General features: G+C 38.6%; 1 protein-coding gene across 1 annotated transcript in view; it reads right to left on the reverse strand.

The window, feature by feature from the left end:
• The window catches only part of LOC139744144 (ribosome quality control complex subunit NEMF-like), a 51997-nt gene that overhangs the window by 33937 nt on the left and 5299 nt on the right, over window positions 1-12761 (reverse strand). Inside the window, exons 2-4 of the mRNA XM_071654598.1 lie at window positions 9090-9165; window positions 8394-8622; window positions 503-648 (exon numbers count right to left, since the gene is read on the reverse strand). Of these exons, the coding sequence (XP_071510699.1) occupies window positions 503-648; window positions 8394-8622; window positions 9090-9165 (451 nt within the window). The remainder of the gene's footprint in view (window positions 1-502; window positions 649-8393; window positions 8623-9089; window positions 9166-12761) is intronic.

Raw genomic sequence — 12761 nt, forward strand, 5'->3', positions numbered from 1 at the left:
CAAAGAATAAAGCAAAGAACTTCACAGAACTTCAATGGCTAAGTGGAAAATTTTGAGTGAATGAACAGGAACATAACATGGCATGTAGAAGTGTATTTTTCAATGAAGACAATAGTACTCATTCCAAAACATCAATGGGCCTTCTCAAGCAAATTCAGGATTACTGTCACATTACAGGACAGCTCCTGATGGTAAACACAAAATTTAGTGGGGAACATTCGTAATGAGAGTGTAACTTTCATTCACGAAATTAGACACTTTAATACTATCTGGAAGCTGGAATTAGAAGTATCATTCAAAGAAAGTAAGTGGAATACAAAATTAAATATTTATTTGTCATTGCTATACCAGTAAGAAGCTTGAGGTAATACTTTAAAAAAGTTAACCTCATTTCAAAGTCCTTTTCATACAAATTTCATAGACATGTGGATGGCTTGATGGAGAGGGTGACTACAATTGCTCTGCGATTTTTTGTTTTGAAATCTGATTGAGATCAGCTAACCTTTCTATTGGTGGAATGGCTGGTGGCTGACGAGCTGCATCAGTGGGGTATCGCTCCCGGACAGCAAATCGAACATCCTCACTGTCCTTTCGGGTCCGCAACAGTGTCAAAATAGTGTACTCATGATCAGTCAAGGCAATGTTACCCTGTCAAAAGTGATAAGAGCCAAATGTGATTTAATCAATCAAATCGACTGCGTGGAAAATACTGTATTCGACACACAAACACACACACACACACAGACACACACACACACAAAAAACCCCAACAACAACAACAACAAAACCAAACTTGCTTCTGATCTGGAAAACCTGAAGGACGACAGTCATAACTACTACCTTAATTCAAACTCTGCCTTAAATCAGCGTACTTAAAATGGCAAGTACCCTTTTCACTCGTTGCACCTTATATGGATTACCAGTTATCAAAATTATATACATTGCATATTTGAGCAGTTTGTTTGGTGTTGATGTGCATACACTTGAGCTGGGGAATTGTCAGTCTCTTAGAAGTGTAATTTTAGCTTTAACTCTCTGTGTGCCACTTTCACACTTCTGACTATGTCAAAGGCTTGCAAACTTTGCATATTTTGTTAAAATTTTGTTGAAATGCACATATTCCACAGTATGTAGACAGCACCATAACCAAAGCTTTGTCATAAAAGGTACATCACAGCAAAGCTTGCAATTTTTTCACAACTTTGCTGTTCTGCATTTCTATAATGAATGTTTCTATATAAATGAATGAGAATGAATGAGAATGAATGAATGAATGAATGAATGAATGAATGAATGAATGAATGAATGAATGAACGAATGAATGAATAAATGAATGAACGAATGAATGAATAAATGAATGAATGAATGAATGAATGAATGAACGAATGAATGAATAAATGAATGAATGAATAAAGCTATATAGCTTTAAAAAACAGAATGTTTTCCGAAAGTGCTCATGCATTGAAAGACTCGGAATAATGTAGCACACCAGTACAGTGGGTTTACACTGTGGCAGACAAAGAGTTAAAAGAGCAACAAATTGACACTTTTATGCAATGCAATGAGATAAGAATACAAGAAGATTTCACTACAAGAAAGTGATTCAAAATGAATGAAGGAAGATATCATATCCCATCAAAAATATCTCTGTTTGTCAAGCTATGATAGTAGAGCAGATAAGCCCTCAAAATCACGTGAATTGTGCAAAATTTGACTAAAGCATGAAACTTTCACCAGTGTCAGTACATACCATAAGATTTATTTTAAGATCGGGAGGTAAGTCTGATTTGACCTCTGATGACCTCCAGAGGTCAATGTACTTTAGATATCAGAATATCGATGTTTTTAGACATTTGTGAATGAAATATGTGGTTATGCTGCACTAAACATGCATTCATACCACAGAGAAATCATTTCCAGATTCAACATAACACTGACAGGTTTTTACCTTTGACCTCTGCTGACCTCCAGAGGTCAATGAACTTTAAATATCAGAATATCGATGTTCTTAGATATTTGTGAATGATATATGTGGTTATGATTCACTAAACATGCATCTATACTTCAGGGAAACCATTTTCTGATTCCACAGAGCATTGACAGGTCTTAACCTTTGACCTCTGATGACCTTTAGAGGTCAATGACCTCAAAATATATTGATCTGTGATGTCATTGGTTAATGGTAACCATTGTTAAGATGTACAAAACAAGCATATCTTGTCTTACAATGAAATTGTCTTCATATTCTTAAGAGCAGACAGGTTTCTACCTTTGACCTCTGATGACCTTGAGAGGTCAATGAATGACCTCATAATATCAGAATATTGAACTATGACATCATTGGTGAAAGCTCAAACATGGTAAAGATGTACAAAACAAGCATATCTGTGCACAATGACATTGTCTTCATATTCCAATGCACATGCAGACGAGTTTCTGCCTTTGACCTCTGATGATCTCGAGAGGTCAATGACCTCAAAGTATCAGAATAGTTTGGCATCATCAATGGTAAACATGATGATGTTCTAGAGAGCACTCGTAGGCCCTGCTTATTAACAAGCCATTACCTTTCACCTATGAAAATCACACAAGGTCAAATACCTCTAATGAAATGTGAGGATATTAACATTGATATTGCGATAGTTAATGGTTAATTGTTTATGATGTAGGGCTTACAAACCATGTATTTCTGTTATCAAAAAAGTGGCTACTCATTCCGCAGAACTTTTCAGGTAATTATCTAGGTCAGGTATGTGCACAGAGCAAGGGGTGTCGATCTGTTTTCACGTGGGGGGGGGGGGACTTGGAAAATATGTGTAAGCATAAGTTCATGGTGCAAACGAATGAAGCGGAGGGGGAGGGGGAGGGTGTGGGTGGGGGATTGGATTTTTCAGGTTTAGACCTGAAATCAGTGATTCAGTGTAGCTTTTGTTTAACGTGTGCGTCATCACTTATATGGAAGTTGATGGGGTGTGGGCGCATCTCACCTACCCCCCTCCCAAAAACAAAGTTTTTGATTTTTTTTTTTAGAATCTGATGCATACGTTTTGGGGAATATTTGGAAAATTATGGATCGCCAAAGTGTACCAAGTCTATATGGATATGAACCCAGCAAGGGCAGCGTTGGCGAGGGTAGGGTATTCCACTCCCATTCGAGAGAGCTCTTGTATTTTGAGAAATGAGATTCAACGACCTGGCACACATGCACTTTTAAAGGAATACCTCGAAATTTGTATCAGAAAGGTGTAGTAAGTCAGCCATCTATGGAGGGAGACCAATCGACAGAAGAATGTGGGTGGAGGTATCCCCCTCCCACATTATGGAGCTTTTGCATTCTTTTGTTTGCAATTCAATGATCTCGTGCCACTCTTGGTTGAACTACCATTTTGAAAAAAAGTCCATACCCAAATGTGTAGCCATAATCAATGCATGGAGGAGAGGTTGATACAGCGAGAGGAGGGTATGAAAGGGGCTGTCCCCCAACCCTTCCCATGCGAGTGAGCCTTTGCAGTAAGAATAGAAATGTAAAAAAAAAAATCTTGTGTACACATCTACGATGGAATATTTGGGAAATTATCAGTAAAAGGAGTGTACTAAATCTAAGGGTGGAAACAGAGGGGGGATTGTTAATATTGAAAGATACACTACCCCCTCCAACAAGAGGGATTTTCTTTAATACTGTATGTTGGAACTGAAATTAAATATCTAGTACATACTTTTTGATGATATAGAATAAAACTGGGACAAAAGCACTGAGCGTATATGGAAGGGGACCTAACGAAAGATAGTGTGGGGGAGGGGGTATGCAAAGGAGATTTTGCCTTTTAATCTGGTGCATACTATAGCTGAAATGTTCAATGACAATTCATTTTCTGTCAAAAAAGTGAAAAAAAAATCTGCATCTGAGGAAATACTTGGAGGTAAAGTTTTATGTCCCCACCATTCCCCCTCCCATATTTTCTCGGGAGGCGGGGCAAATGCGTCCTTGCCCTCCAAAATGAACACTCGTGCATATATAGGAAAGCCTTTTCATCTTTAGAATTCAAATGAAATATCTCTTAAAAACAGTTTTCATAGAATTAGGGAAATTATCATTCCCCAAAGTATGTTATATCTGTGGAAGGAACCAAGCAGGGGGAAGAAGTCTATTGAAAGGAGATATCCCTCTCAGGGAAGGGAGATTCTGCATTTCAGAATTAAATTTCAACAATCCGATGCACACTTAAAGTGAAAAACTTGGGCAGTTTTCTGTCTAAAAAGCAAAAAGCAAAAAGCAAAAACAAAAATAAACAACAACAAAAACAAAACATAGTCCACATCTCAGAATTTAATGGGGTGGGGGTCAACTATCCCTGCCACTTCCCCACCCCTCCTCCAAACTGATGCCCCGGTATGTGCATGTGTTTTATTCCAATTGTTGAAAAGAAGAGAGAGTTTAAAGAAACAATATTGTTCAGTGGTCGCTATCCCAGTCAGGCAAATTGTTTATCAATAAGATGATTTTCATCTACTGTATACCTTAAGATGATGTAGGCCTGGTATTTGCTTTGCACGTTATTACATCTATTTCTTTTTTAGTATTCTCGTTTATATTTTGATGTGAAAGTTGTTTACTTGGCTTTGCCATGATTTTATGTGTACATAGAAATAAATAATCCAAGACTGAAAATGAAATTGATACATTATTTAATGATTGAAATGATGCACATATTGTGCATTTCTATAGCAATTACAGTGAGCAATAATTCAAAAGGCGTTTACTCATTTTACATGAACATTAGCGATGATCCTCTGACCTCTGGAGGATATTGAAAGATATGCATCAAAATGTAAGAATATTGATGTCTGGTCTCATTGGTTTGTAATGGCCAGCTGCTTATGAAATAATAATTATACCAACAACAAAAAAAAGCATTTTGTGTGTGTGTGTGTGTGTGCGTGTGTGTGTGTGTGTGTGTGTGTGTCCAAAATTGTATGCAGAGTATTCCACACACAGTTCAACTTTGATTCCATCTAGGACAATGAGCAGTTACTTTTTTCTCAACTACACTGTAATATCAAAAATATATTGAAAAAAACACGGTGGTGGCTGGGTCTAACACATTATCATTCTTTTTCGTTGGAGATCCATGCCGGATAGTCAAAACAAACATAAAAAAACAGATATCTCAGACCTAATTGTTATAACAAAGCATCATATCCTCATATACCCAACCCAACCCTCTATGCCCAGACAATGTAAACCACCCCATGGACTTACTTGGAGGTCTAGAATATCCTTTGCCATCAGAGACATCCGAACCTTTGCAGTGCCGACTAAGATTTACCATGGAACTGATTGGTATTGGCTCTGCGTCATTGACAGCAGATCTCGTTTCCTATTCTCTTTCTTCTTCTTCTACTTCTTCTTCTTCTTCTTCTTCTTCTTCTACTTCATTATACTGTGTAATCTTGTAATATTCTGCCATGGAGCCTTTTCTTAATTGGTTAAAGAAGGTATCCAAAGAGCTATATGAAGCAAAAAACAACAAACAAAAGTAAAAACAAAAAGAGAGACATCTGTATCTTTAATAGCAGAGCTAATTATTGAGTATCTCTCTCCTTAAGTGTTTCAAAGAGATACAAGAGACAGTGACCTAGAGTAGCGGTCACCTTTTTTGGGAATAGGCCTACTTTGTGTTCTTGCAAATGATGCCTGACATTTTTGGTCATTGGCCCTTTTTGAAGAATGCGGCAATGGGGCCACAACTTCCTGCAGAGTGAATGTTGTGGAGTTCTTGATGCAGAACATCATCGCTGAATTTGCCTGTACTGTACTTTCTGACAGGGATTGCCATTGTAGTTTTGTTTTGTTATGTTTTTTTTTTTTTTTTAAGTGTGGCTGTAACACTGTTTGTTTTGCATGTGATGGTCATTGCTGCTAAAGAGTGCATATCTTCTCTGGATCATTCCAAACTTCATGATGTTTCCCTCCTGGGTGAATGGATCCCAGATAATGCATAAATATTCCAGGACAGTCCTGAGCGGCATGGAGTAGCAAAACACCTGAAATCTTCGTCTGGAGAGAGTCTTTGGTTGAAGTATAGCCTTTTTAAGCTGCTGTGGCGATGTGATTCCAGCTGAGCTTCCTATTGGAGTAGACTCCAAAATATTCTGCACAAACCGGCTTTCTCCATGGTTTGCCATGAATGCTTATCTATTCCCTGGGTAGGTCTCGGATGGCAATAGCTAGTTGCAATACACAGGATTGCTTTAATTATGCGACATGTGGAATGCATGTTGAGCCTCACAGTATGTCGAAGTTTTCAAGATGGTACATGATGTCGCAGCTGTGGACTGTATACTCCAGGACCATGAGTCATTCATCGCAGTCATACTGTAACAACCCACCAGCTTTACACTGGCCAATACAGGCCCACCAGCTGGAAACTATGCAAATATTGCCCACGAGCTTGACACTTAGGCAAACTAGTCCCATAATGAGTCCGACACATGGGGGAAAAGATGTATGAGACCTATACACTGAATAGATTAAACGCTCTGTATATCAGTCTCGTGGGCCTCGTTTTCCTCGAGTGTCGAGATAATGGCCATATTTGCCTATATTTTCTAGTCTGCATAACTAACCCAAACATAACATTTCTATTTGAGGTCACTGCCATTACTCAAGAAACTTAAGCTTTATTTCTGAAGCAATTGACCTCTCACATTCCAGAGACCTGTTACTATAAACCAATGCTCTGTGGAATATGCATACATACTTTGATCAAAACGTCAATGCGTGATTTGTACATGATTAAGCATTTACGATTAAACCAATGAAGTCAAACATCAATACAGGTAAGCCTACACGAAGGACTATTCTGATATTCTATAAGCTGATCAGTGACCTCTCATTGTCCTGAGAGGTCAAAGTTGGATATAATGTTACAGGCTAATGACCAATGTTCCATGGAATGACAAGATTCTTCTATTATAGCATAAATGCTAATAGCATATTGCATGATTGTACATCGGGTATAAGTTGACCATTGACTACAGTATATATAAAATATCAATATCCTGATATTTTGAGGTCATTGGCCCGTCACCTTCCTCAGTGGTCAAAGGTAGAGACACGTGAGTAATTTCTCTTGCTCTGTGGAATAGGAAAACAATTCAATTGTAATACAAATGAATATGACATCTTGATAATATTTATCATCAACTAATTGCACCAAATATCAGTGTTCTGACATTTTGAGGTCATTGACCTCATCATAGGTCATCTGAGGTCATGAGAGGTCAAAGGTAAAAATCTGACTCGAAAGGCTCAGTGGAACATTGAGGCAATTCATCTTACAAAAATTGGTTTTAGTACATAATTATCGTGTTTCAGTTACGAGTGACGCATTAAAATATCAATTTTCTGACATTTTGAGGTCATTGACCTCTGGAGGTCATCAGAGGTCAAAGGTAGAAACCTGTCAGGACTCTGTGGAACATAAAGACAATTTCACTGTGACAAAAAATAAGTTTTAGTACTTCATTACTGTGTTTATCATTAACCAATGATGCAAAATATCAATTTTCTGACATTTTGAGGTCATTGACCTCTGGAGGTCATCAGAGGTCAAAGGTAGAAACCTGTCAGGGCTCTGTGGAACATAAAGACAATTTTACTGTGACAAAAATTAAGTTTTAGTACATTATTACTGTGTTTATCATTAACCAATGACGCAAAATATCAATTTTCTTAGATTTTGAGATCATTGACCTCTAGAGGTCATCAGAGGTCAATTCAGACTTACCTCCCGATCTTAAAATTAATCTTATAGCATGTACCAACAATGGTGAAAGTTTCATGCTTTAGTCAAATTTTGCACAATTCTTCGGCTTATCTGCTCTACTATGATAAGCACATTGAATGAATGATTATCAACGACTCATGAAAAAAAGCATGAAGAGTTGTCAACTTCACATTCTCAAGTTGCAAACACTGTGTATATCATATACTTAGCCGGTCTAATTTTTGCGAATCGGGACTTGCTGGTAATTTTGAGATCGAGGGGCACAGTAATGAAAAGAGATATTAATATTAATAACTCATTTTCAGGAAGAAGTGCATGCATCAATTCACACAGGAGGCACACCAAGGCTTAGGCCTACTAAACTGTATTATTGTGTACTATGTACAGTACCAATATTGTAACATTGGCCAATTTCCATGGGCAGTTAGTTACAATACAAAAAGAATATCACAGTCTGATCCTCTCACAGTTGCTATGTCAACAACTAGCTTCCATACCTCAGTGTGATATCTTGATACTCCAGATTTGAATTCTTATAACCTTATGTGTGTGTGTGTGGGGGGGGGGCAAAAAAACACAACCAAAAAGAAGCAAACTCCTTACTCTGTCATAGAGCTCCACAATGACATGATATGCTGCTTCGTCCGAACCAAACTGGAGGTCAACGATGCGGTCAACGCCAAGCTGTTTGATTTCAACCAGGCGACGTCCTTTGAGATGCTTCCTCAGCTTCATGGCAAAGTTGGAGGGCATGTTGCTCTTGGGCCAGTCAAAGGAGGTGGTGTGGATGTGTGTGCCCGATTCAAAGAGCAAGACAACCTTCTGATCAGTCCTGATGAAACATCAAATGAAATTTCTCACACCATTTACTTGGCTTCCATCAGATATTGCAGGCATTTTCTCAAACGTCTTCTAACAAAGTAAACCACCAAAAAATATGCATTTTTATAATCTTCTGTTCCATAAGGTTCAAATGATCTCAAGATGTAGGGCCCCATCTTATAAAGACTTGTGATTGATTCAAATCAATGGCAACTTTACGATTGAATGCAAATCCATCTTATAAAAAGGTTATGATTGAAATTAAGACAGAGAACTGCAATCAATCAATCAATCACAGGTTGCGATTGATTGCAGCTTTCAAGAGATTTGTGATTGATTGATTTCTATCACAAGTTTTATAAGACAGGGCCCTGGATAATAATAACCTTTAATTCTACAATATTTTCCACAAATTTCCTGAAACCTGGTGGTATTCAATGTGGGTGACTGCCCTTTTTACTAGTTACTGGTACTCACCCTCCTAGTCTGATCAGGTAGGTCTTGTTGTTGACATCATACACATTGAGCACACGCAGTCCAAGCAATCTGGCATTTCAAGGAATGGCAAAGAAAACACACAAAATGAATTAACTATAAAAGTGAAGATTATACAGTTACATACTTGCCCTGATTAATTGGTCACTTGTTTACAGCCCCAAGTATTGATATAAATTCATCAGAATTGTTTCCGACTCACAACTGCTGTAAATTTATTCAATCTAGACATGGAATATGCATGGTAGAGCTCTCTGAGTGCTATGAGCCTCTGTTCTTTCTATTCAGTTTACATTACAATACACACTGCACTGTGACGTATTAAGATCTGACCAGCATCCACACGCTTTTATAGGGACACCCCTCATCAGTTCGGGCAACCTCAGAATTCGAAAATTTTCCGAAATCGGAAGTTAAACTTTCAAATTCGGAAGTTTTCGGAGATTTTCGGCTTACAGCACGCATTGGCTAACAACGGCACGCTTCTTCTTACCTAACTAACCACTCTCACCCACAATCACAATTGTAAACTGCTTTCAAAGGAACTCACCCTACAAGTTTGACAGATATTCCACAATTCACACATCAAGGTATGTAAAATTCGAAAAAAATATGTTGATTTTGATATGAATTTCTGAGATTTCTCCTTGCTTTGCGCCGTTAGTCTCCCTGCCTCGCACGAGTGCTGTGTAGCAATATGAAAGCGTGCATGCAGCTGCATTGCCGACGGCCGCTACCGCATCGGACACTTCCGAATTCGAAAGTATTGAGCGCGCTCTACGGCAGGCTTTGGCCAGGACTGCCGATATCGGAAAACTTCCGAATTCTGAGGTTGCCCGAACTGTCATAGCAGCTACAAAACATGAAAAATTTCTACACTATACTTCAGATTTTGCTTTCCTCACATGAAATATAAATTTCTTGGGCTTAGATATGGTATTGCAATCCATAGTGAGCCACCATGCAATGTCCATGGGGCAAAATTTGCATTTCTGACAGTAAAAATCTGTCTATCATTGCATCATTAATTCAAATTGATTCATAATGAGTGCAGTGTATGCGTCATCTTTGATCGTCTGCTATGACAGCAATCGTTTCCGTATACTCGCTGCTTGAATGTACAGCCGTATGCCCAAAAGCATGACTTTTTTAGTGCAGCTATTATCATCCGGATCACTTCTGACTTTAGTGGGAGGATAACCATGCAGAGAGAAGAGATCTACATTCAGTGCGCACACAAAGCAATAAATTATCATTTTCCGTTTCATTACATTGTATTCCTACTGTGGAACAACATTAAAAAGAAGACTGTAGACATAAATTGACAGGATTGAGATTTATGTAGGTCTGAGCTTCCAAGCATATGTAACATAATTTCAAGAAAGTCAATTCAAAATCCATATAATCCACATAATCCTGATAATCACACCATGATGGTCGTGCACTGAGTCCCTAAAGTATTACGACATATTTTTGACGGCGATTCACTGTTATTTTGTGACTCCACTTGCTGTGAAGTGACATTGTCATGACTTAAGGGAAAGAGTTCCGTATGTTCCCCCCCTCCCCCCCCCCCCCACCAACTTGCACAAAATAAACAAACCACTAATATTCCCCCTTACTATACTAATAATAAACTAAATAAAGGTTATGGGAAGTCTTCCCATAAATGGCATTTCGAACCTTTATTTAGTCCATTAATATTAGGATTAAAAAAAATAGCAATCTATCCATTGCAAACTAGTGGGGGGGGGGGACATAAGGAACTCTTTCCATTACTGTATACGTTATATATTTCGCGTGGGTTTTATTTTCGCGAATTTCGCGAGTCGGGAGCTATTCGCGAAATTAACAACACGCGAAAATATTACCTTAAAAAATGAATCCCTTGCCTTGATGATACGAACATTTCAGTACTAGTATACCATGTCACGGCTTACCGAACAGACCATACTGGCTAAGCTTGTTTACGCACATCCACGTCTACTTACGAATACTGTAGAGAGCCAATCTACTACGCCTACTACAAGCTACAACGTGTACCTAATTTCAGTGGCGGGAACCTTGGCAGTCATTTTGTCTCATGTCGGCTACAGTGGGAATTTGGAAGGATTAGAAGCCTATTGAAGTATTCGGCAAACCAAAAGGAGAAGGAGTATATCCAGAGCAATTTTGAGCACCGAGAAGTTTCACAGCAAGAAGGGAAGTACACTCATTCATTCCTCCCTTATTGAAATTAGAATTATTCGAACAATTGATATTGTTATCGATATCAGATTTAAAGTCTCTGACTGATTGTCGACATTTGTCTGCTTTACTTAGATGTTAAAGCGAGCATCAACAGTTAGACTCAGAATTCGCAGACTTATTATATCGGCTCAGATTATCTGACGTTTCTACCAGGAGATATTCAGCGGTTCACTGAACTTTGTCTGCCTATTAAAGAACTTCAGACGCTCTTTCTAGACAATGACAATGTATGACATCAATACCTGCAGCAAATCCAAGAACCTATGGGTTCTTGTAGCAGTTATTTTTCTCCTCTTTACAACAAACCTAGGACTACAAAATTTTGCTGGCCATAGTCCAGCTCTGAACCTCAGTACTGACATCAGTCATAACCAGAAGAGTCACTCCTCAAACCTGTTGCTGGTTTTTGTCAGTTTTTTACCCTTTGATTACCTTGCTGACTCGGTACCCAACCCCTACACATCTCATGATTTCAGCAATAACATGTCCACACACACTCGTGAATGTGGCTTTACTGTCGTCCTTTACATAGACGAGAGATTCTGTCAGTCTTTACAGGCACATGATTTGTCCAAGATAGTATGTTTTGATCACAACCCAGTGAAGAACAGGTTTAAGATAAAAGGTCTTCACATCACTACTCCCTCTTTTGCAATTGTGAGCACTCACATTTTCCACCTTCAAAAGTCCAACTCTCTTTTCATTCTATGCAAGATGTCATTGATGTCTCAGATGCTAGTCATTTTGTCCTCCTCAGGGGACATACATCCCAACCCAGGCTCAAAGTGTAAATGGCCATGTGGTATTTGTGGCAAAGCAGTCAGGTGGAATCAAGAAGGCATTCAGTGTGACCATTGTGAGCAGTGGCTCCATAGAGACTGCATACCTATGTCCCCTGGCATGTACCAAATTCTCTCAGAACACTCCCAGCTTTCATGGTGCTGTTGTACATGTGGCATGCCCTCTTTTAGCTCCAGTCTGTTTTGGACCTCTGGAATTAATAGTTTTATTCATGATAATAGTTTTGCAATATTGTCCAGCCCAGAGCTATCAAACAACAACTCTGATTCTAATTATAGCCATTTATCAGATTCACAATCTTCCAGAAAGAATAGCTCTGTAGGAGAACCTGTATCTTCATCCACACCTAGTAAACCCAGTAAGAAACAAAAAAGGTCCTTCTCAGGGCCAAGCCACCCTCCTAGGCAAACAGCTGATCAGAATAAATTGCGATTATTAATACTCAATTGTCAAAGTATTTTTGGTAAAAGAGCCGCCTTTGCTGAACTTGTTCACTCTTCAGACCCCCATATCATTGTTGGCACTGAGTCTTGGTTAAACCCAAGCATAAAGAATAGTGAGTGTTTTCCGGAGAATTATACAGTGTATAGGAAAGACAGAGAG

Source organism: Diadema antillarum, unplaced genomic scaffold (assembly GCF_040938485.1).
Source record: "Diadema antillarum isolate AM-2024a unplaced genomic scaffold, OU_Dant_1.0 seq00001140_RagTag, whole genome shotgun sequence".
Taxonomy (NCBI): Eukaryota; Metazoa; Echinodermata; class Echinoidea; order Diadematoida; family Diadematidae; genus Diadema; species Diadema antillarum.